At 41.1% G+C, this 24,072-nt stretch overlaps 3 protein-coding genes and 1 long non-coding RNA gene across 8 annotated transcripts; 1 reads left to right on the top strand and 3 right to left on the bottom strand.

Moving 5' to 3' along the window:
* Nucleotides 1-7: 7 nt before the first annotated feature.
* On the bottom strand, nucleotides 8-5,896 carry gmppb (GDP-mannose pyrophosphorylase B). 4 transcript variants are annotated; one of them, XM_068340709.1, is made up of 11 exons: nucleotides 5,781-5,894; nucleotides 4,413-4,586; nucleotides 3,821-4,013; nucleotides 3,492-3,572; nucleotides 3,189-3,237; nucleotides 2,640-2,782; nucleotides 1,798-1,956; nucleotides 1,564-1,642; nucleotides 1,283-1,410; nucleotides 1,010-1,192; nucleotides 8-769 (listed from the first exon to the last, which is right to left on the bottom strand). In XM_068340709.1, the coding sequence occupies exons 3-11, from the start codon at nucleotides 3,947-3,949 to the stop codon at nucleotides 638-640; spliced, it is 1,083 nt and encodes a 360-aa protein (XP_068196810.1). In that variant the 5' UTR covers nucleotides 3,950-4,013; nucleotides 4,413-4,586; nucleotides 5,781-5,894; the 3' UTR covers nucleotides 8-637. The 4 variants fall into 4 exon arrangements, with proteins under 4 accessions (XP_068196810.1, XP_068196809.1, XP_068196811.1 ...); XM_068340708.1 differs by having other exon boundaries at nucleotides 3,821-4,010; XM_068340710.1 differs by lacking the exon at nucleotides 4,413-4,586 and having other exon boundaries at nucleotides 3,821-4,010; nucleotides 5,781-5,888.
* A 657-nt stretch (nucleotides 5,897-6,553) lies between these two features.
* pde12 (phosphodiesterase 12) lies at nucleotides 6,554-10,664 on the bottom strand. 2 transcript variants are annotated; one of them, XM_068340904.1, is made up of 9 exons: nucleotides 10,472-10,664; nucleotides 9,710-10,381; nucleotides 9,051-9,475; nucleotides 8,710-8,815; nucleotides 8,345-8,489; nucleotides 8,190-8,268; nucleotides 7,790-7,912; nucleotides 7,486-7,691; nucleotides 6,554-7,171 (listed from the first exon to the last, which is right to left on the bottom strand). In XM_068340904.1, exons 2-9 carry the CDS (start codon nucleotides 10,297-10,299, stop codon nucleotides 7,052-7,054), a joined length of 1,794 nt encoding a protein of 597 aa, XP_068197005.1. In that variant the 5' UTR covers nucleotides 10,300-10,381; nucleotides 10,472-10,664; the 3' UTR covers nucleotides 6,554-7,051. The 2 variants fall into 2 exon arrangements, with proteins under 2 accessions (XP_068197005.1, XP_068197006.1); XM_068340905.1 differs by having other exon boundaries at nucleotides 9,710-10,377.
* A 4,052-nt stretch (nucleotides 10,665-14,716) lies between these two features.
* Nucleotides 14,717-23,786, top strand: tmem68 (transmembrane protein 68). Its single transcript, XM_068340897.1, has 9 exons — nucleotides 14,717-15,062; nucleotides 16,362-16,525; nucleotides 17,806-17,979; nucleotides 18,806-18,905; nucleotides 20,970-21,137; nucleotides 22,002-22,195; nucleotides 22,412-22,472; nucleotides 22,605-22,744; nucleotides 23,100-23,786. Exons 2-9 carry the CDS (start codon nucleotides 16,466-16,468, stop codon nucleotides 23,202-23,204), a joined length of 1,002 nt encoding a protein of 333 aa, XP_068196998.1. The 5' UTR covers nucleotides 14,717-15,062; nucleotides 16,362-16,465; the 3' UTR covers nucleotides 23,205-23,786.
* LOC137612395 (uncharacterized) lies at nucleotides 15,791-17,869 on the bottom strand. Its single transcript, XR_011038840.1, has 2 exons — nucleotides 17,739-17,869; nucleotides 15,791-16,534 (listed from the first exon to the last, which is right to left on the bottom strand). It is a non-coding gene; the product is annotated as an uncharacterized lncRNA (long non-coding RNA).
* Nucleotides 23,787-24,072: the final 286 nt, after the last annotated feature.

The raw sequence follows: 24,072 nt of genomic DNA, 5'->3' as shown, positions 1-24,072 counted from the left end.
AATGGTGTGTCAGCGAGAAGCAAATACACTTTCTGCTCTGTTTCCAAAGGGAGATATTGTTTTTTTTCCTACTCCAGAACTATAGAACTGTGCAGAATAAATATAACAGTAAAATTAATTTTGTGTAACACAAATAATAAAAAAAAAACAAGTTGTTTTTTTTAAACAAAAGCATTCATTTATAGAAGTGCTTTCATTCATTCATTCATTCAAACGTAGCCAAATTCTGAACATGTTCACTGCTCTTCATACAGCCCGTCACTTACTACATAATGTTATTGCATACTGTTCAGACATCAGTTTCTACATTGTTAACCGTACTCAGTGGTCAGTAACAAAAGTCACATACAGACACAGGATTTGTCAGAAGATACAATAAACACACATTTCAAAATTGTTGATTTTCCTGGCAAACGTTTCATGATTCAGGCCTTTAGGGTTAAAATCTCACTCTGCTCACACTCACATTAGTACCTCCACAATTTGATCACCTGACCTGTACACCAATTCCACCCAACATCATTTCTCTATTAAAACAATATTCATTTCTTCTTCTCTCTTCTCTCTGGGTGCGCTGCACAGTTTGGGTGTTGATTGGTCAGTATGAAAGGCTCTGTGGTTCCTGCTCCATCCGGCGCTACATGATGATTCGTGGCTCTGGGACAGACTCATTAATGGATTTGTGGGGAAGAACGTTAGCGCCATTCAGGTAAAGCTCATCGTTCACGATCACATCCTCCCCCAACACCGTCACATTCTCCATACGCACCTGAGAAAACAGACGAGAAGAGATGTTTCAGCTGGCACATTCGAGAGAAACTGTGACAAGAACTCAAATGAAGAGAATGGAGCAGAGCTGGATGCAAATATCTGGTTGCCAAGTGATGGATACAGATACATCTGTGATATATGATAGTCTTGAGCTTGCTATAGTTGTGATGAAGCCAAACTTTTTCTTCAAGATTCCCTCCACTCATTCAAACTGATGACCTGCCCCTCTTTTACTCACCCACTGCCCCACAGAGGAGCTCCACCCCACGATGCAGCTCTCAAGCCAGGAGTGCGATCGAACCCGTGCTCCCTTCAGCACCGTGCAGCGTTTTATCCTCACCCCGTCCTCCACAATCACACCGGCACCAATGCTAACGTTCGGACCGATGGTGCAGTTCTCTCCAACCTGTGCTGTTGGGTCCTGCAGAGAGATGGGAGATAAGAAGAAAGATTCCCTTTTGGGTGGGGATTCCTGTCTTCTCCACATGTGGCAGCAGAAAGCCAAACTCACCACTAGAACGTTTCCTATGAAACCCGGGCCGGTGCGGAGCTTCTCAGGAGCATGTTGTCGCACCGACTGAAGGTACATACACATCCCTGTCAAGAAGTCTTTGGGCTGACCGATGTCCATCCAGAAACCTGCAGACGGTCCGATGGAGGGATGCAGAGACAAACAGCATCAGTGACTAAAACGAGATGATTGCGATCGTCTCGCCTACAAGAAGATGAATGGATTCAAGCTAGTTTAACGGAAGATACTAACAGTTATAACAACATGATTATAATAGCTACCCTGCAACTCCATGGCATGCAGCTGCCCATCCTTCGCCATTACAGGAAAGATCTCCTTTTCTATGGACGTTGGTCTCAGCTGCGCACAAGCACACGCACACACACACACACACGAACAAGAAAAAACATGAAAAAAAAAGTGTAAAAAAATATGAACGCTGCTTCTTGTGTATTTTTGTCTGTCTATATGTGTGTGTGTTTGTGTGTGTGTGTGTGTGTGAATTTGAGAGTCACCTGGATCCTGCTAAGCATGCTGGTATTGAACACATACATGCCAGCATTGATCTTGTTGGAGACGAAGACCTGTGGTTTCTCCACAAAGCGATGGATTTTCCCTTCATCGGGCTCAAACACCACCACGCCGTACTTAGAGGGCTCCTCCACTCGTGTCACCTTCACACACAGACAGGCTGCTAAATGTTTCGCTATTTGATGTTAACTATTGGTCGAGTTGACTGAGAAACATAAAAGGGTGTGTCAGACTTTGATGACCAGGAAGTGCATCAGTGCATCTTTCGCATAACTGTGGTGGAATACCTCAGTGGATTAAAGCTTGGCTTATCCTCCACACCCCCGAGGATTAAATGCATTCAGTAGAGGTAAAGCTGTAAAAATTACATCATGGTAACATCAGGATGTTATTTCATTTATGCATTGTTTTTATCTCTAATTAGCAACGGCAACCTGAGGAACCAAGTTGAACAGGAAGGACCTGAGCCGACAGGCTCAAACTGGTTTGTACTCCACCCCTCAGGTGAACGTCAATACTGTCTTTTACTGCGTGGATGCTGCTGTTTTATGACAGTAATGTGGTTGTTGCCTCTCACTAACAGACACAAATAGTCTGACCCATGCCACTACAAGCTCCACTGTCCCCGGGAATATCTGCCCCAAGAAATTGCTAACAGTTGAAGGACAGAATTCCAGCCGCATGATATAAATTCATAATTATTCAGCATTATTATGACCCCGTTTCCCAAAAAGCTGGGACACTGTGTGAAGTGTATAAAACATGGAATGCAATGATTTTCCAGGAGATAAGCAGACTAGTTTTCTGCCATCCTTGCATAGCTCACCACGATGGTTCCTTCCTTTCCGTGGTTGCGGTGGAACTCCAGCAAGTCTTTAAAGGGAAAATCACAGATGACGTCCGAGTTGAGGACAAAAAATGGCTCCTCGTCGATGTTCAGCAGCTCTCGAGCCAACGCCAGTGGACCCGCTGTACGCAAACACATATCCATTTTACTTTATGATTATTCTCGCTTATATGTAGATGTGTTGTATTAAAACATCAATTCTTCAATCATATCTCTTTGGTATGGCACAATAAACTAGAAAACTATGAGTCTAGAGGAGTACTGCTTCATTTAGGACTAAAACACTGAAGTGACTTCCCAAAGACTTTGACTGAGGGCCTTTTGTTTAGTATTTGTGTTTCAATAGTGCCAAAAAATTCTTACAGTTGTTCTTCACTCCTGTAGCAGTTGAATTTAATATTTTAGATGTTGTTTAAGTATAATTACATTGTTATGGAATATCAGTCACATAAGTGTTTTTGGAGTAGTTATGAATGTACTGTGTTGTTGTACAGAGGCAGTTTCTATGTGTTGTCAGGAGGAACTGACCTGTTCCCAGAGGCTCCCTTTCATGAGATAGAGAAATACGGATCCCAAGCTGAGCAAAGAACAGACACATGAGTCAGTAGTTCTTTTTGTTTGTCTAGCTCTTTGCAAATGTAGAAAGGAAATCTGCATGACAGCAACTGAAACCAATTTGGAGGACAGAGAATGTGACACACAATAATAACTCCAACCAACGAGAAGTATAATGAGGAGTTGAGGAGATGATGAGGAGGTTCATATAGATCTTACTGTCTCACAGTCAGTTTTTGTGATCAGTGTGTGAATTCATGTGACAGCTGTACATACTCTCTGCTCCTGGACTCGCATTTCTCTCTCTAGCAGCTCTGACATGTAGCTCACCGCCAGAATCACATGGTCCACCCCAGCCTGCAGACAGAACACAACGGTTAACCAACCACCATGAGCTGGTGTTCTACATGTCTAAAGGTATTCTCCCTCTCCTTATGATGGCATCACAAGAAAGATCAAGCAAAACTAATTTATGATATCGTTTTAATGAGACTAATTAGTCTCTATGTAATATCTTTAAGAACTTCTTTTTCACTCCTTAAGCACAATAATGCTCTAAACATGGACAAAAACTATTAGAAGGACACTTATTTCTGCTCCTGTACCTTAACCAGTGCCTCCACCTGGTGCAGCAGGATGGCCTTATTGCAGAATTCCACCAATGGCTTAGGAACGCTTAGTGTGAGTGGTCGCAATCGGGTCCCATACCCCCCCACCAAGATCAACGCTTTCATGCTTCTGCTGTTGGAAACCACCAGCGGGGTGACTCCAGCCGATCAACACTGAGAAAGCGACCTGCTGGAGAGAGGAGAGTTGCAGTGACTCACTGGACATCCAGTGACTCTGACTCTTCAGTTGGAATCAGTGGAAGCACCACGACATGTTCCAGACACCCCGTCCTCCAGACAGCCTCTTGGGGAAAAGTGTTTGATTATTTGCTTAACTGGTAGCAGCTCATGAAGACAGACAGATATGCAAAGAGGTTCTTTCCAATGAGATTAAAAAAATAACAACAACCCAGCATATCACCTCCCATTTTTATGTCCAGGGTCTAAAACAATAACGGAAAAGAATAATTAATGGGCTCATCTTCAGTGAGCGTGAAACAAAACAATAAAGAACAAGAACCAATGCAGTCACAGACTGCAACATCCCGCAACACCCCTAAATTCAAAATTTTATCCGGCTTCCTCCCACCTCCAAAAGCATGTGCTTCAGGTTGATTGGCCGGTCCCAAATTGCCTGTAGGAGTGTGTGTGCGTGTTTTTCTGTCTTTGTGTGTGGCACCGTGGCGCACTGGCGTCGTGCCCGGAGTTTCCCCTGCCTCACGTCCTATGCCAGCTGGGATAGGCTCCAGCTCCCCGTGACCCGCTGCGGCGGATAGTGACAGAAAATGAATGAATGAATGAACCCTGAGCTACTTGCATAGGTCAAAGATCAAAGCTAGTGCTCTGACCTACTTTCATAGATCAAAGCAGTAGCTTTGATCTAAAGTGTTACACTGGCCTTCTCCCTTGTCTTTCCGTCTTATCCATTTCTCCTGAGTTAAATTTGAGGTTGACCTAGTTTTTTCAAGATCAAGGTCATCATCTTATTTTCCTCCCCTTTGCCGCCTGAGGGATGTATTTTTTGTTTCATCTTTCCATCTGCAATTGTTGCGGAGATATTTGGTGGACTAACAGACGGAGGAACACACAATCACTGACAATTACAATACATCACTGCTTAGAAGCGGGATGTAATCAATGCATAGGGTTGTATTAATTTGGATGGTTAGCACTAGAATGTACTCTTGGTGTCTGTGTCTTTCTAGTTATGGTCAAGCAGAGGTAACCAGTAATTGTTAACGACATGTAGTTTGTCTGCATTTGAGATGGTTATTCCTGTACGGTTAGTCCAGACCCATGAGCAGCGGGTAAATATCATAACAATGAACACGGTGATGATGAAGAAGGAGAAGACAAAGATAAAGAATACTTTACCCCACGACAGGGAAATTATTTTTACACAAAAGGTACACACTAATATTTCATTTATAAATATTCTTCTACACAGACACACACAGACACACACACAGACACACATACACGGTCTGTATACATCAAGGATGGATTGACTAGTATGTCGCTGGACAGGTTGAGTCTCTGTGTGAGAAGGGGCCTAATCTGGGTTCTAACAAAGCGAGATGGAAGAATCAGGTAATCAGGTAGTGGTAGCAGCTCAGATCAAAAGAATTAATTCATTCTTCATATATTATTGAGTGTACTCTGTGTAATGTATGTATAATGTTAATTATCAAACAAACAGCAATTCACAAAAGTCGATACAGTATACGAACATTGAGGAACACATGCAAGTATTACACAGACCCACAAACAAACCCGAATGCAATGTAAGTAATGAAAACAAGTACAGAGCTCAGACACCACTGTGCTAATTCTGAAATAACTGAAGACAGCGATTTCACTTTCCTCATTTAGCTATACCAGCTAGTCTACTGGTGATTTAATTTAATCGTTTTACATTTCAATTTCTTTATCCGAATGAAAAAAAATTAAAACTTACTGAGATTTGCTTTTTAAAACTACTCTGTACACATGAGTACGATTGAAACTTCGGGAATGACACGTAAGGCTATCCACAGCCTAACTCAATGTTTAATTTCCTTCCCGGCCGACGACGTCAGAGGCGTCGTATACGGAATTTCCGTTCTGGAGTTTCAAAATAAGAGCTCCCCCGGTAAAGTGGGATTCGTAATTTAATCCAGTGCTTCTCAAATCTTCCCCCCTAGAAAGAAGAAAACATTATGCACCCCCCCACCCTGACCACACGCGCACGGTAAAAAAGCAAAACAAAACCCCCCCAAACAAAACACTATACCACACCAGAGAAGGAAATGCACGACTCCCTGCGCAAGCTCTGTTAATGAGTTAACGGCGTTACGTGTAGACACTGCCCCCTATTGTAGTGGATGTGTAGTTACATTTTATTCTGCATGTTCCCCGGGGCCACACACTGCTGTTTGAGAATCACTGATTTCGTCTGACATTTCTAGTCTGAGTTACCAGCCTGTCCCGTAGGCTAAGTTACATGTAAGGCAACATATTTCTGTTCACTTCATCATTCATTTTCCATTACTGGCTCAGGATTGGGCAGAAATTAACAAATCAGTTAAATAATTAAAGGGATTTCATACCAACAGACCGCCATACAATGCAAACTAATTTAACCCACGACACAGAAACAAGTTATCATAATTACAGAAAGCACCAAAGGAAGAAATAATAAATGATCTAAAATAAACCTCTTAAAATTTTTATTTTTCATTTTTACAAAGTGTAAAAATTGACACTGAAATCCATCCATATATTTCATTCCAAACATCTCCTACCTTCTTTCACTAGTTTAAAGCAAAACAGAAAAGATGAGCAAAAATTTTTTAGATTTGAGTATAGATGCATACAATCAGCTTTATTTAAAATGTGGAACCAAACACATTTTGGCCAAAAAAAAAAAAAAAATCCATTAATGAAATATTACTGAATTTTCTCTATATGCTGTTTGCAACATGAGCATTTCCCCCCCAGAATTAGGCCTAATGTTGAATATTACACCTTTATATTCAATATTAACAGTGCTATTAATAAAATGTGAACTCAAACACATTTTGTTATGTCATGATTTTTTGGTTGAGGTAACTTCTCTGTTTGTGCATGTTGCCCAAATCTTTTCTTAATCTCTATTTTGGAGCACTTGTCACTGCTTGTCCACAGTCTGCTGGGGCTATTGATGAACCAGGGCTCCCACTGTCTTTTTTTCCAGGTGGATTCCAGAGGTCAGGGATTCCAGCGCAGGTCACACACCAGAGCAATGTGGTCAGATGGGTGACTTACGCTAGGCAGAGCCTCATAGGCGGTGACCTCTTGGTGGCTTGGCAGAGGAATCAGCTGCTCCACCTGCGTGCACACACAAACACACACATTGTTATACTGTTGACTAGATTTAGGTTACAGACACAGCTCAAAAAGTCCAAGCTATTTTTGTCACCGATTTCAGAAAGTAAAACCCATATATTATATGGATTCATTTCACATAGAGTAAAAAATATGTCAAGCCTTTATTTCTTGAAATTTTGATGATAATGACTTACAAATAACAACAAAAGGTCATCGCTAAAGAAGCCAAGCATCAGCTGCTGGTTACTAGAAGTGATCACATTATCAGTGTCAACCGTAGTGTCAGTGAGACCTAGCAGCGTCAGTGCTCATACCTGCATGCTGTCTGGCTGAATGAAGATGTAGTCCAGGCAGCCCTGAAACCCCCTTACATAGTTGGTGTAGGCCAGCTGGTTGTGGGTGCTTTGAAGCGGGGGAAGGGCCGACAGCAGCTCAATACCACAGGAGGCCTCTGGCCCTGAGCTGCTCCAGTCTGCATGCTGCTGGGAAACCGTGGCCTCAGTGACCAACTGGAACACACCTGACAGGAGGAGGAGGAGGATGCACCTTGTGTTTCTTAGACTTGCAATATGAAGTCAGTGATGGACAAACTGAACACAGGCAGAGGGGAGGACTTACCTGAGTTAGGGCTGGAGTTGAAGTCACCACAGAAGACCAGAGCTGCCCCAGGGACCACCTCATTTATCACGTGACTCAGGTGTCGCAGAGCCACGCCCATCTGGACCAAGCGAACATTTCCTCCTTGAAATGAAACGTTTTTGAGGTTGTACATGAACGCATACTTTTGATCACATCAGTGACAAATAAATGTTTTACCAAAACCAGCTCCACAAAATAAGCCGTAGTAGTGAGTATGGCTCTACAGAGTACTATATTCTATATTATGTACACTTACTATTAAAACTACACTATAATACACTGTAACAAGAGTTCGTTCACCTGTCATCACAAGCAAAAGACATTGAATGGCATCACATTCTTAAACCACAGGAATAAATATGTTATGGTGGTGCTTTACCTTGTGGGTGCCAGTACAGGTGAGTGTTCGCTACACAGATCAGCCTGCCTGTTTCATTTAGTTCCTTCAGCACACTGACCTGCAGAGTAACAGAGCAGCACAGATAAGCATCTAACTATTGATGGCGATTATCCTCAGGTAGCAGGTGGATGTACCTGTAAGGTGGTGTGCCTCCGTAGTATGCTGTCCTCCAGAGCACTACTGGCACAAACTCTTTCCAGTAACCCTGAATGGATGGGGTCATGGGTCAATGCCTCACTCAGCATGATGTCGTGACAGCTCAGTAGCTCAAACTTTGATCTAAGGAGACAACATGAGGTAACATGTACATTATACCATAAATGAAATCTTTACAGCTGAACATCGATGCTTTTGTGTATGTGTGTAAAAGTTACATCTATGAATCCATTTTAATGCAGATATCACAGGATTGTTTCATATTACTTCTAGGATAACCTCCTTTAGAAATGCAAGAGAAAACACAGGGCAATTAATTTCAGATGCTGGTGAAGGGCCTAACCTGCGGTAGAAAGTGGCCAGTCCCTCGTGCTGCTTCTCTTTGAGCCTGAAAACTCCATCCAGACCAAAAGAATCCATAGCTGGAGTCAGACTATCACGAAACACACCTGAAGAGTAAGTGCACGGAAGTTGTTAGAAATCATACTCATGAATGGAAGATAAAAACATAAAGAAGGTGGAATCTAAGTTGTAGGTATCATCTAATCTATTCCAAATAAAGACTTGAAGAGACACGTAAGAAAAAGATGTGAGGCAATCTGGATAGAATCTCATTTTCATTTTTGTTTGAACTGTTCTTGGCATATTTCTGGAGATAACATTAACATCACAGCCTCAACTGACTTTTGTCAACCTCCTGCAGACAGATGATGTCAGCATTGTATCCAGCCAGCTCCTTCTTGATTAGGTTCTGCCTGTAGTCCAGTTCCAGGGCATAGGGGGCACAGTAAGGGTACAGCACTGTCTTGGACAGCTCTGTCTGGGCATAGACATCTGCCAGAATATTGTAAGATACCACCCTCAAAGCCGGCCACGCCACTCCTCTGACTGTGTACGTGTGTCGGTAATCAAACGTGCACACGCCCGGTGCGGCCTCAACAGTTCCCACAGAGATCATCTCCTTGGCTGGACCGCTGCGGCTCCCATCTTTAGGTTTGCAGCTCAGTTTCAGCCTGCAGCCAATGTCCTGATTGGATGGGGTATAAATTCTCTTGCTTCCTACCTCCGTCCACACACTGTCCTGTTCTGATACTCCAGCATCTCCAGCACTGGAACAAAAACAAAGATGGATCAGAACCAATGTCCAATGTCTAATATAGGTTCTTAAAAAGATAAACTGTTATTTTATGACTATTTATTCATACTTTTTGACACCCTAAGTTGTCATTTTGAGAAAGATTTGTATTATAATTGAGTGATATTTGGCATCTCTGATGGAAGCAGGATTCCACACCTGATCCCTGACAATCTGCACATGGTGGAAACGTGTCCGGTGCGCTCACCTCGTGTTTGGAGCCGTTTCTTTAAACCAGGTGAACTCGCAGTCTTGAAGCTTCCCGAACTCCACCTGCAGGTTGGGGCAGATCGGACATCCGGCCAGCAGGGACGCAGGGAGCTCCATGGTGGTAAAAGTCGGAGCGTTCCGTTGGACGGAGTACCTGACGTCTCCCACCAGCAGCACGGCTCCATCCCGCCACGCGTCGGAGTTCCTCGCCGTGTCGTCCACCTCGACCCCATCGTAGTACAGCCTCACCACGGTGAGCTCCTCGGCTGCGTCCAGGTTCGGTCCTTTGGACTTTTTGGACTTTTTCGTCTTCCTTTGGCCCTTGGTGACATTCTTCGAAATGCGCACCAGGGCTGTTCCCAGCTCCTCGTCCTGATCCCGCAGCATGTTCTTGTGGCTGCCGTCCATGTAAAACGAGATCGTGAGCTTGGGCTCACCTGGGAGGCATCTCACCACGGCCGCCTGCGCCATGCTACTGAAACGACGAGGTCTGGTGAAAGATTTGGGAGAGGAACGAAGCAGATGGCGATGGAACAACGTGGAAACAGTTGAGAGGTGTGTGAACATCAAGTTCCTGGATGCTGACATGAGGACTGGACCACACCACAAACTCCCCACCGGCGAACGACCGACGACACCTGATAGTTGAAACGGATGTCCAGATTGCTAGCTTGAAAAAAACGAAACCCGTTTAATCACTAATGGAAATTGTTCGCTGGATGAATGAACCACACGAGTGTTCACAGCGCAACAAGCTAACCTTCGTCTGGCTAGCGTGTTCCGTTCAGCAATTGTTGGTGTCGCGATGCTGGAAGAGACTTCACTTCAGTCTAGTTCCTCTCTGTTGGGGGATGAAGCTGCAAAATGTCCAGGACAAGTATTTATCCACAAGAAGTAGATTTATTTAGCGGTCACCGGTCGGCCAGCCTCTGACAGTCTTCTTCTTCGTCTTCTTTTTCTTCTTCTTGTTCAGTAAAACGTGGCTGATGGAGCGCTCATACGACGTCACTGCCCCTAGCGGAGAGACTAAAAACTACACCGGTGTCGCCAGAACGACTGACGTCAAAAGTCAGCCTATATTTGACCCCTTAACCTTTAAAGGGTCAAAGCATTAAAGCATTTCCATCGATTGTATTGGTGACAATACTGTATTTGCATCGTCTCTAATTAGACTGTTTTAGTGGCACAGTGCCCTTGCAGATTTTTATGGTTTTCTTTTAACATCCAGAATTACACATGGTACACTGCCTGGCCAAAAAAAAGACGCCACCTGGATGTAACTAAGCAAAAACGTATGAGCCTCCTATTGGGTAATTACTGCATGGGTGATTACATTTCAGCTGGCAAATAGTTATTTAACCCCACTGGTGCAATGAGATACTGTACTTCTCATTTCCTAAACAACAAAGTCAAATACACATCCTGTGGTCTTGGAAAAAATGTTAGCCTGTTTGAGAACGGTCAAATCATTGGCCCACAGAGAAAACATCTAAGGAGATTGCAGAAACTACTAGAATTGGGTTAAGAACTGTTCATTTATCTTCACGTTACATTTTCACATTATTTATTGACTGTATCTAAAAATAAAGATATTTTAAATTTAAACAAGGCAGCAGTGACAGACTGCAACATCCCGTGACACCCGTGAATTCAAAATTTTATCCTGACCTACTTGCATAGGTCAAAGATCAAAGTTAGTGCTCTGATCTACTGTTAATGATCAAAGCGCTAGCTTTGATCTATGGTCTTACTCATGCTGACCTTCTCCCTTGTCTTTCTGTCTGTGTACAAAAGTTGAAATTTGACCTTGACCTAGTTTTCTCAAGGTCATTATCTCATTTTCATCCCCTTCGGGTGGTCAAAAGTCAGCTATCATAAGTAAGCACAGAGTTGCTATGCTTACTTGTGATACAATTGATACAATTTTTTTTCATTAGTGGGTGGTTTGTATTTTATTTTTATTATCATTATTCTGTGGTCCCCCTCCCCTCTCACTATCACTTGGCTTACATGTAGGCCACAGTGCTCATAAGTCTCCTTTCGCCTTGCCCATATGATGTTTTGTGATTTTTATGAAAGAGTTGTTATATTTCTACACTTGGAACCTTGTGTCTGCTTGATTCAGATGAACTTGAACTTCCTTAAGGTCCAAGTGTTGAATTAATAATTGTCTGGGTGAAATGATCTCCATTCTCACACTGGGTCAGTTGCTGAGAGGACAGTCGGTCTGCTGGAGCTGCCTTGACAGGACTGGGGTTGTTCTGCTGTACAGTCCTGAGAAGGTGTGTCACGTCGGATGGCATGTGGGGAAAAAAAAAACCCAGTTATAGATTGCGTTTTAATCTGTGTCTCCCTAAACACATTAAAGCTTACAAAAATTCAATGTCAAATTTGGAAAAACACATTGCCGTAAGTACTGTAGTACTTTTCTTCCCCCCTTTTCTTTTTTTCTCTGCTGTCTTCATAGGCTGACAATAGCCCGGTTCATCATAAATAACTATACATTATGTAAATCAGTAGTATTTCAAAACAGCTCTGCCATCAATTTTGCCTTCACAGTGATAAGAACATATATTTTAATTGATACTGTCAGAGAAATACAAATTTAACTACATTTTTTGTCGAGATTGGGCCGGCCGTAACTTTATTTTGATGACAAAACCTGAAAAAAAAAATAACAAGGAGGAGTTATAAACACGGGGTTTTAATAAAAATAAAAAAACAGCAGCTTGGCAGACTTCTGGCTTTCTACGAGAGCAGACTCATTCCTTCTGTCTCCTGTTTTCCTGCTCTAACTCTCTCAAAAATGACAAAAGGAAAATTGGAGGAGTTTGATAATATAAAGGCTTCTCTAGCTAATATAGTGGAGGAGTTAAAGAATGAGTTGCTGGAAGATTTAAGAGAAGAGTTAAGGAAGGTCTTGGAAGAAGTGAAACAGCTGCGGAAAGATACGGAAAAAGCAAAGAAGTTTGATGAAATGAAGGCTTCTCTTGCTAAGATAACTCAGATACTGGAGGAGCAAAAGGAGTTAAAGAAGGTAACGGAGGAGCTGAGGAAGGAGCTGAAGCTGTTTTGGGAGGTTTTGGAAGAATTGAAGCAGCTGCGGAAAGACATAGAAGAGAAAGAAAGGCGCATTGTTGCCTTGGAACAGGGACAACAGAGAATGGATGATTTGGAACAGAAAACTCGTATGAATGATGTGATCATCACCGGCATCAAAACCAAGCCGTGCACATATCCCAGAGTCAGGGGAAGTGGAGACAATGCTGATACCAACACAGTGGAGCAACAGGTGATTTCCCAACTGAGAGATCTGGAGATAACTGTGGACCCGGAGCACATCGAGATCTGTTATCCACTGCCATCCGGGGGTAGGAGACCGCCTGCAGTGTTGATAAAATTCACCAACCTTAAGCACAAGATTGCTCTTCTGAAACAAGGCCCCAAACTGAAAGGAAAAAATGTTTATATCAATGAGAATCTCACCAAAAAGAATGCTGATATAGCCAAAAAAGCTCGTCAACTGAAGAAGAATGGGTTGATCGACAACACTTGGACGAACAACTGCAGGATCTTCATCAAAACAAAGGGGCTTTTGCCAGAGCAGATGAAAATAATGGTGATTAGGAGTGTCGAGGAGCTGGCTGAATACGAGCAATAAGGATGGACAACATCATCGCAATTTCAGAAACATGGATTAATGAAAACAAAGAACGGGATTTCTGCTTGGAGGGATATAAAATGGTTTGTGTGAACAGAAAGAATAAAGGGGGGGGGGGGTTGCCCTGTTTATTGAAAACAATATTGAGTTTGAGATTTTAAAGAGCATGCCAATGTCTGCTGAAAATTCTGGTTAATTCTTGGATAAACACTTTCTGTATCCTTGGGGAGGTTAATATGATCATTATATTCTTGTGGAGACCCCCCCAGAACACTGGCAAGGTCAACTTCTTGTTTTGACCATCTATAATGTTAACAAACCTTGCTGTTCCTAGGAAGAATGCAAACCTGATTATTCTCTGGGTTACATCTGGGACGAAAGCTAATATCTGGAGTTGCAGACAATGGGATGTAAGATGTTGTGACTACATTGATGAACTGATGGAGACTTGTGCAGACACATACGTCTATTGGGACTGAATGGACGATTGGAACAACAAAGTGCCACAATAACTGTCAAAATTCAATGTATGGATTGGCTGAAAAAATATTGTGTTGAGAGACGTGTTTAATTTGAATTCTGGGGATGGGGATGACACAAGCTCTATATTTTTTCGATATGTTGTTGATGTTGCAAATGAGATGAAGGTGATGAAGACTGTTGTAATAACATGTCTAACAAAAATAAATAGAAATAAACAAAAAAGGAACTATATATTAGTTCAGTATGAAAAATGTACAAATCTAACTCTTCTGAAAACATCTTTTCCAAATCTTTCCCTTGACCACCTTTTACTGACTTGAAACTGGATAAGATGTCCATACTAGCAGCGATCCCTCTGATGATGATGACTCCTTTGCATCCATGGGGACAGGAAAATCAAAAACAGGAGCGTTAGAGAGGTATCTTTCCTGTTTATCAACTGTCAGTCAAGCCAAAATTTTGTATAAATTTTCTTAATGCTACATTCATTGTGGGAGAGACTCAGAGGCCAACATGTTATGATCTAAATATTATGTCAAGGCCCCCCCCATCACTGTGCCTATGGAAAGTTGTTAAGAGTGTTTGATCAAGCCAAGAATTTGCAACCACATGTCTAAATAATGACACCATTGAAATTGTTAATAAATCTTAAAATTTCAAGGCAGCTCTGTGGACTTCATTCAGTGGTAATCGGATGTGACTCTTGAATAAAACAAAAAATAGGTTATTCAAGGCTGGAAAAAAAAGAAAAGTCACGTTATTTCTTATCAGCTACTGCGCTTCATTCAGAAGTCGCTGGGCGGAACTGTCTGTACGTTTGTTTCCGGGGACACCAACACCTGGCTGTGTGACAGTGAAAGCCATCCGGCGTGAAGAACAGCAACCCTTGTAAATCCATAGGTTGTGCTGGAGTAACATAAACTCTGTGCGGTTGATAATTGCTCCGCTCATAGCGGATAATGTTTCACAGCTGCTCCTCTTGACTTCCGGTCAAAGGTACGAGCTTCCGCTTCAAAAACACCTTTTAGCTCGCCGTTTAATCGCCGTTCCTGTCGTCGACCACAGCTGTCAGTGTTAGCGTCGCCTCTTCTCTCTTAGCCAGGCGTCAGCTGTGATTAGATATATGAACACAGAGGCGGCTATGATCAACTCCAATCGATCAGCAGGTCCATTCCCCGGACTGTCGGAGAGGATCTAACATCTGACTGTGAGTATTTGAAGGTGAAGACACGTCGGCTCATTGACCGGGTGTCGCGTTGTACCGCAGACTCAATGTACCGGTCCTGTGAGTTAGCTGTACTAACACTGAATGGTAAACTGGACGAAATCAGCTCTAGTCTCCAGTCGGACTGACCACCAATCACTTCATCGATCATCACTAAAACCAAATGAAAAGACGTCACTGCAGGATAGATTCCCCAGAAAGAGAATGGAAATGGCCCTTCTGACTGGAAAGGCTTGAATTAGGAGTATCCTTCTGATGTTTCCAGCTATATTATAAGACTGTCACATGCAGTTTAGTTTAGCTGAGCCGTAGCTTTTTTCTTTAGATTTTGATTTATTTATATCTGTAAAACTAATGTTTAATTCATAAAAATGATGTTAATATAGATTTGATATTCATTAAACCATGTCAAATTGGAACAACTGATTGAGGTTGAAAACAAGCTTATGTTGGTTTCTTACACCACGACAGATAATATCACATACTGTATTTCTGATTTTGTTGTTTTATTTTCGACATGCGGAAAGAAAATAAATAGCATCTCCAGTTAGAGATTCCTCAAACAGTGTTTCCCTCTATAGTTTCTGTCAGGCCTGCTGGAACAAAATCACCAAAACAGATTTTCATGCGACTGAGTCTGATGCTGCATTGGGCATTCTGTGATTTATATTTGCGTTCATTACATATAGTCAAGACTTGACAAGGAGAGGATGACTTAAAAAAAGTGCTTTTATTGTATTTATCGTACCCATGGTTTTTATTATCAATGCTTTATACCAGAATTCAGGTATGAACATGCATCAATTTCTGGTTATGTGTGCTGTCCAAGTAATTCAAAACAGGAGTTGTTGTTTTTTTGCACAGAAAGCCCAGATCTATTGTGTTTTTGGTCTTTTTGAAAATTACTTATGGTATAGATACTAAAACTGATGTATAAATGTGATAATTATTTGGCAGTAATGCATCACATCAGAGGTAATGGAAGTGTTTCCAGATGGGCTTACAATAGTGATATACATACATATATATGCTGCTTTGCTTGTGGTTTGTAACTTCTTCTGTGGTCAGCTATCCTCAGTTCACATCACACTCCCCAATTTGCATTTCTTCCTCAGAATTGTTTAAAGACACAAAGAACTATTGAAAACTATCAAAAGTACCTGTGTTTCCTTAACAGTTGTACCATAGATAAGCCTCCCCCCCCCCAAATGTTATGTTTGAACAAAGTTCCTTGTTTTTGCGCTAAGTCAGCAGTGTTCTCCTCCTTTTTTTTCATGTCAGCTACATGTGGCAGCAGATGTCGTCAGGCAGCGTGAGCCAATTCCCTGAAGCTGTGTGACGTCCTCTCCTGGTCTGACGGGCTCGGTGGCTGATGGTGGAGCAGGATGTCAGACTCTGGGAATGGGTCCTGTGTACTTGAAGCCAAGGACGTTGTCTCCTTCCTGGTATGAGTCCTGTCCAGTAATGTTGTCAAATCACACCCAAAGCAGACGCCAGACAAAAGAAGTCTCATTCTGCCCATTCTTACAGCAGCTTAAGGTCAAAAGAAAGTCTAGATACCAGACTGATCTGTGGATCTAACCTTTCCTCCACATAAACTCTGTGGGGTGTTATGAAACACCAAAGTTGATGACAGAGACTTTGAACTGTTCATCAGCTGAAGTTCTACAGTATATCAAACAAGAATGGGTCAGAATTCACTGGGAAAAGGCAACAGTTAGTTTTGTCTCTTTAGAAACGTCGACTATGATTTAAAAGAAATATGACCTTGCATATTTTTACAGACATCAAATTCAAAATGTGTAAAATAATAAAATGTAAGTTCCGTTCAAATGTTAAATATCTTTGTACTGTATTCAGCTGTTTTAACTTTAGGTATGGATTGGAAATGTGAATGCTGGTTTTTGTTGTTTGGTGATTTGAGTGTTTCAGACTGTTAAGAAGCTCCATAAGTACAGACTGTTTACATACAGTACTATTAGTGAGCTATAACAGGTCTTACTTTGTCTTATTCTTACTTTGTTTCTAGCTCACTTCCACCTTAAGGGCTTTTTTTTAAAACTTACACATTAACTGGACTACTTCACTAGCATTAGGTGTAACACGCCTTGATGAAAATTCTTTATGCTTTTCTTTCAAGGTTGACATTTTGTGTCAGTAAGACGGTGAAAGCAACAGGAACATCTATTTTTCAAATCTGCCAGCTCATTTCATTGATGTCAACTTTGAGCCATGGGTTGATTCTGATAAAATTAGCCCATTGCTGTCTTTTTTTGCTGTCTTTTCACCTCAGCAGTCTTTTTGTTCTTTTTTCCCACAAATTCAAAATTTCTTCCCCTGAGCCAGAAGTGTATCTGTATTTTAAGCGCTAGATTTTAGGAAATTCAATTAAGTTGTATTCCAGCAGTTAAATTCAAGCATCAGGAACTTAGGCTCAAGCAACCTTGAAAGTTTAACATCTGTTATAAAATGTACTGGCAGCCAGTGAAGGAATTTTAAAACCAGTGAGGTGTGTTCACAGCCGTTGGACGCGTTTATGGGCCTGACAGCACAATTACCTGAAGTGTAAATGAAAGCAATAATCAAATTTGGATTAAAGGAGTTCCTAGTAAATACAAATGACACATTAAAAAGACATCTTGACTTGACCTGATTTACCTGACAATCCATTTAGAAGAAGAAGAATGGTGGATCTTGTCTTTGACCTGCCTGTCTTCATCCACAGGTGTGTGTGTTTCCTAACTTTGAGGAATGGATCGGTCGTGGTCAGATGGAGGACTATCTGAGTGTTCTGGAGTACCTACTGTGGGTCTTCACCCCTCTGGTCATTGTCTTCATCTTGCCCTTCCTTATCGTCATCCTCCTTTACCTCTCTATCCTCTTTCTTCATGTCTATAAGGTATGCAGTTGGTATTCTCACAATCAGTGAACCAGAGCACTCACAAATGTGTTGTAAAGTTTTTTATTAGCCGAATGAGTCACAAGTTTGGATACTGTTTACTGAGAGCTTATTATTCAAATACACCACGCACTGAGAGACAAAGTCCTTCTGTCCGGCGCTGGAGTCACTGAAATTATTTGTATTTGATTGCTCCTAAAGCAAGCAGAGCAGTATATTACAGTACTCTTGAGCAAGATAATGTACGTAACCCAGACTTGTTCCTCAGGAATGGGTCAAATGTTTACAAGAGTTCCTCCATCAGGGAATTAAAAAAATATACAAAAAATAAAACATAAAATATAAATCAAACTTAAAAAATCATATCTGAACCAGACAACTGCAGTCATCACAAAATACAATAATATTCAATTTAATAAAGCCAAAGAATTTTCTGACACCCAAAAGATCAGTATTAAAAGAAATTCACTCCCCTCCCTTATCTGATCCACGAATATAAAACTGACATTAAGGTGGTGAATATTCGCCTACTGTTTTCTACAGAACTACATCAGTGCAGCCACATTGAAGTGTTTGTCTTTAGGTATTACTACAACTTCTTTAAGAGGGTCAGGTCCAGACTTTGACCAGGCTACTCCATAACTTCAATTTTATTCTTGTAGATAAGAGTTGGGCTTAGACCAATGTTAGGATATTTGTCTTCCTGCATGACGCAGTTGACACGACAAAACTGTTGACCTAACTTTCTCATTTTTAAAAACCTGTTGTCTGGTCCAGCCTTCATTCACTTCCAAATATACCTGTCCTTTTCCTTTCCTGAAAATAGAGGAAAAATCAGCTGAGGGAAGCTTACTACAACAACCTGTGGGATGGAGCAAGAAAGACCCTGGCAACTCTGTGGGATGGACATGGAGCCATATGGCATGGTAAACAACTACTACAGGCTTTGTTGTACCGCTTAAAAGGCAGTATCCGGTAAGAATAGTTAAATCAATCAGATTTTATTTGTATTATCTATATTGGGTAAAACAGAAGAAGCTCTGGGAGAACCACAGACGAGGGATCTCTCTAACCAGAGTAAAATTGCAGTAAATGTTACAAGTAAACAGCATAACATCATGACAACAAAGTCCATGGATGTAGAAAATGTGACTTGAGTCCATTGGTACGTTTAAGTAGGTGCAATCTATTAACGCCAAATTAGGTGCAGCCCAGAAAAGAAATGGTGATCCATGATAATGTGTCAGAACACCCAATCCTCTATCAGTGGCTGGGAAGGATGGGAGGAATTTTCTCACAATCCCAGGTGCATGACCATGTCTCTACTGTATAGCACGTTGCTAGCAGGATCTTAACACCTTTGAGAGGATGTTTGCCCTGTGAACTTGAGCTGGGAGCTTGTTCCAGAGATGAGGCGTCCTGATAGCTGAAGGCTCTTTGAGATCCTGGGGTGGGTGTGCTACAATCTTGTCGGATGACGAGGTAAAATATATTTACACAGATGGCGATTTCCAGGGATCAGTGGATTTCCACCAATTTTAATTCAAATTGATCACTGCTGTGAATTCTCTAATTACATTGGAGAAAATTTTAGGGGCGTCATGTATCTTATTTTGTTCGTCATCGAAAAGTATCTTGTCAACTTAATTTTGCGACGTATTTTGCGTCAACAGAAAATAAAATAACTTTTGTTAACAGACTGGAGATTGGATGAATAAGAAATGACTTCGACCAATGAGAATGCTCGTAACATTTCACTTCACACATTCCTAGTAAGCACACCAGAAAAGCAGTACAGAAGTTGGCAACTTGCTGCAAAGAAGAGAAAGTTGTTAAACTAGAAGAACCCCTTGTGAACTGTAAATATATACCATATAGCTAGAAAACAATCACTGGCCTTAAGACAGACGTCATTTTCTCAGAAAAATTCTAAAGAGAACAAGTAAAGCATTGGAAAAAAAGACTGACTGAATATATTTTCAAAATAGTAAGCTAAATTTTCAAAATCTGCTTGTTTATTGTAAGCATATGTGTTTTGATTTTCTTATCATTAATTTCACTACATCGGTTATATATTACTGAAAATGCTCTCAGTTTCAGGGGCTCCTAAACCCCCATCATTGGTTCAAAATCAATAATAGTTCAGCTGCAAAAAATGTTTCAGGAACCACAGTGTTTTGGATCAACTGGATGATCTTTATAGAGTTAACGTAAGCTGATAGTACAGAGTGACAAATGCATCGATTGATGCTTTGGATTACTTTTAAGAAAGTGTAAATTGCAAATAAAATCCATATTATGTGCCCTGCAGGGAGACTAGCCAAATTTGGAGACTAGAGTCTGCTGAACTGACTGAGGCAAGGAGATAAAAACTGCTTTTCCACAGTTTTTACAACGTAAGGAAAGGAAATTACAATGATTATTTAAATAATATTTGTGAAGTATCTTCCTATTACATCACGCAAACACAGTGAAACAGTAAGGAGGAGCGGCATTTTCTGAGTGATGGTCGCCAGACGGTTGCTAAGGTGACAAGGAGCTATTAAAGTCTTGAGAAAGGGGCTGGCGAGAGAATGTCTTATTCATCCAATACTGAGACTTTGTTTGACAGCTAAAGTGGTGTCAAACATTCAGATGGTGACAGAAGGGAGACGTAATTATCATGTTTTAAGAGGCTGAAGAAGCAAGACAGCAATGGTAGCAAAGATGTTGAAACAAAATTTATTAACATGCTTGTATGGGCTGAGCTGATGACGAATGGTTTAGCAAAAGGTCTTGGTGTTTGTTTGGCCCCTCATGAATATCTGGTTGCCAGATTGCTTTCAGTTTGTACACTGGTCTCCTTTTTGTGGGACATTTCTGTGTGAAGTTGGCTTTATCTCCATATGTCTGCGTGGGTTCGCTCTGGATTGTGCGGTGAAGCAGCTGAAGATGAGACGATTACGGTTGCCTTGCTGTGTTTGCTTGATGCCGTTTGATCTGTGTCCCAGGCTATGAGATCCACGGAATGGAGAAGATCCCCGATAAAGGCCCAGCACTGATTGTGTATTATCATGGAGCCATTCCCATCGACTACTATTACTTTCTGGCCACCGTTATCATCCAGAAGGGACGGACATGCCATTCTGTAGCAGATCACTTCCTCTTCAAGATACCAGGTATTCACACTAGCATAAATTTAAAAAATTAGAATATCATGGAAAATTTGAGTGATTTTTTTCTTGTTGGTTATTTCAGAAAGTAAAACTGTGTCAATTCTAGACTCATTACTTCCAAACTGAAGTGTAAAAAAAATGTCAGTTTTTGTGTATTTGAAGTTGTTTGCATAAGTGACTACTTATGCAGTATAAATTTCATAAATACTTCTGGATCACATGCATAAGTAGTGTTTTATGAGGGCGAAGTAGAACAATTGGACCACTTAGCAGTGGTCCAATTGTTCTACTTCGCCACATGCCGTGTGATCAGTTGATAAGTCGTGGTTAAGATAATTATCAACAGTTTGGTAGCATATTTCTTTTCTGCTATGAATCAGATTAGATGCTTTTTTGCTCAGATTCCCCTCAAACACTTGTATTATAATATTATTCTACTCTATATGGCCGTTGCTGCTACCATTATAGAGTGGTGACAAATCTGACCAAAATTAATTTGAATTTATGTCAATCATATTGTTATGAATTTTTAACAGTTTTGCATCACCATTTGTTAAAACATGCGAGAAGGCTTCATCTTTCATTTGGAGGGCCGTCTTGAGGGCTAGTTAAGGAAAAGGGACACTACCCTACACGGAAGTGCCCCACATGGAGGGGTGGTGACAGAGATTTTGGTTTGGGCCTCACTGTCCTGTCCTGTTTGTATGTAAAGTAACTAGTTTGTGACATGTTTCCTGTCGATAAAATGTTGTCTTCAGTTGTCCAGGTCTTGGTAGATCCCTGTGTTAAATAAAGTCCAGTTGTTACAAATCTCTTCCATCATCATCTTGGCGTAAATGTTGAAGACAACGATGTGTTCACTGACAGGTTTCAAATTACTGTGTGAGGTCTTCAGTGTGATCCACGGCCCACAGGAGGAATGTGTGCGGGCTCTGAGGAGTGGGCATCTGTTGGGAATTTCTCCCGGAGGGCTACGGGAAGCTCTTTTCAGTGACGAGACCTACCCACTTCTCTGGGGCAAACGAAAAGGCTTTGCCCAGGTTGCCATAGACTCACAAGTGGTATGTTGTCATTCAACTCTATAGTCGCAATAGTTCCCTTAACATTTCCCTTTCCCTTAATCTTCCTTGACAACTGCAATATTTCTTACAACATATTTTGGTTGTTTCTGTGTACCTACAGGATTGTCTAAGAAATATTTCTTGCATGTTGGAATTGTGCAGAAAGCCCTCAACTCTCATATTTTCCCCTGGTTCTCTCTCTTTTTTTTTTTCCAGCCAGTGATTCCAATGTTTACTCAAAATGTGCGGGAAGGCTTCAGATCTCTAGGAACGCTCAGTAAGTGTAAAAGAACAAATAATCCAGGATAACCTGCTAGTTAAAGGGGTGTTGACCTAATAATTAATGGCTACCTGTTGTTCACATCCACCGTCTTCATGTCATATTCTCCGTCTCTGTGTGTCTGTCCAGGATTTTTCCGCTGGTTGTACGAGAGATTTCGTCTTCCCATAGTTCCGATTTATGGTGGATTTCCTGTAAAGTTTCGGACCTTCCTTGGCGATCCCATCCCATATGATCCCAATGTAAATGCTGCTGAGCTGGCAGAGAAGGTAAATCACTCTTCCTCAGCTCTTTCTCTTTTTCTCCTCCTCTTGGATTTTTTGAGGAGTTCATTCCGTTGGAGATCTTCCGTGATTTCAGACAGAGGCTAAACTGGCTGAAACTCTCTTCAATTTTAAGCCCTCAGTTTTTTGTCTTAAATTTAAGAAGAAGTATAAAAATGAGTGAGGGAGCAGCACCTAGTGAGAAAACAAAAACTTAACACTTTCATACGGAATGGGAGGAGGACTTTTTTTTACTATGACATTTTCGAAGTTTGGCTCATCTGTCAGTCTACCATCTCAATCCCAAAGAAGGGAAACATACTGTAGCTCCCTGCTGATATCTATGTTCTTTTCTCTACAGGTGCAGCAGGCAGTCCAGTTCCTGATAGACCAGCACCAGCAGATCCCAGGGAATATACTGAGGGCCTTGATGGAGAGATTTCACACGAAATGCAAAGATCATTAATGCTGGCAGTAAAGCACACACAGAATTTACTGTCCAGTGTGTTACCAAACTGATTCATGACATTGGGTCAGGTCGCTGCAGTTTGCACACATTCTGTTTCCTCACGTTTTACTGTCTCCACGTTTTGTTCCTCTGCTCACTGAGGTTACATACGTACACATTTTTTAAAATGGAATCTTTCTGATTGATGGGTTTATGTCGTCTTACAAAATGATAGTATGGGTTCAAGTAATTTTTTTCCATTGAATTATTAATTATTATTTGAATATATATCTTTTGATGAGCTATTTGTTTTGTTGTTTTAAAGGAATAAAGAACATTGTCTATTTCTTTGGCATGGATCCTCTAACAATCTATGGAGCAGATGAGATACTGGTTGAAAACGGAATACCTACCTGATAAATAAAAGTTCAGGTTTAGAGTTCAGCCAACTGGAAACGTCTCTCAATATGGATTAGTCTATCTAAAACAAAACTACATACAATCTGAACATATTGAGTTGAAGTCAAAAAGAGTCATTTTCTATTTATTATTTATGTATTCTTTTAATAGCTTGCAGGGGCCTTTTTCATCAACTTGAAGTGGTTTCTATATCATGTAAAGTCAATAAAATGTTAGTCAGTGAACTCAGTTTCCAGTAGTAATGCGTTTTCTTGCCTTTATTTGCATAATGTAAAGTAATTCAACAGGCAGTTGGAAGAAGGTCAAATCATGCTGTCATTCTGTCTGACACTGGCATGAGATAATCCTTATTATAGGCACAGTTGTGAATAATTGAATAGTTTTACAAAAGATTTTGATTGAAGTCTTTCATTGGGCAATGAATACACTCCCATCTTCACTTCAGAGAGACTCTGCCTCCCTTAAT

This window comes from Antennarius striatus, chromosome 18, assembly GCF_040054535.1.
Source record: "Antennarius striatus isolate MH-2024 chromosome 18, ASM4005453v1, whole genome shotgun sequence".
In the NCBI taxonomy this organism is placed as follows: Eukaryota; Metazoa; Chordata; class Actinopteri; order Lophiiformes; family Antennariidae; genus Antennarius; species Antennarius striatus.
This window is presented reverse-complemented; position numbering and strand designations above follow the sequence as displayed.

Bases quoted from the DNA above. Each gene is read 5' to 3' on its own strand.
- gmppb (XM_068340707.1), bottom strand. From the start codon at position 3,949: ATGAAAGCGTTGATCTTGGTGGGGGGGTATGGGACCCGATTGCGACCA. The intron at 2,783-3,188 runs GTCAGTTCCTCC...GTTTGCGTACAG, and splicing joins AAGGGAGCCTCTGGGAACAG to CGGGTCCACTGGCGTTGGCT. The intron at 1,643-1,797 runs GTGACTCTCAAA...GCTTGTGCGCAG, and splicing joins GCATGCTTAGCAGGATCCAG to CTGAGACCAACGTCCATAGA.
- pde12 (XM_068340904.1), bottom strand. From the start codon at position 10,299: ATGTCAGCATCCAGGAACTTGATGTTCACACACCTCTCAACTGTTTCC. The intron at 7,913-8,189 runs GTAAAGCACCAC...TTTCATTTCAAG, and splicing joins CCTGTACTGGCACCCACAAG to GAGGAAATGTTCGCTTGGTC. The intron at 7,172-7,485 runs GTATGAGCACTG...GTGTGCACGCAG, and splicing joins TTCAGCCAGACAGCATGCAG to GTGGAGCAGCTGATTCCTCT.
- tmem68 (XM_068340897.1), top strand. From the start codon at position 16,466: ATGTCAGACTCTGGGAATGGGTCCTGTGTACTTGAAGCCAAGGACGTT. The intron at 18,906-20,969 runs GTAAACAACTAC...TCTGTGTCCCAG, and splicing joins ACATGGAGCCATATGGCATG to GCTATGAGATCCACGGAATG. The intron at 22,473-22,604 runs GTAAGTGTAAAA...GTGTCTGTCCAG, and splicing joins CAGATCTCTAGGAACGCTCA to GATTTTTCCGCTGGTTGTAC.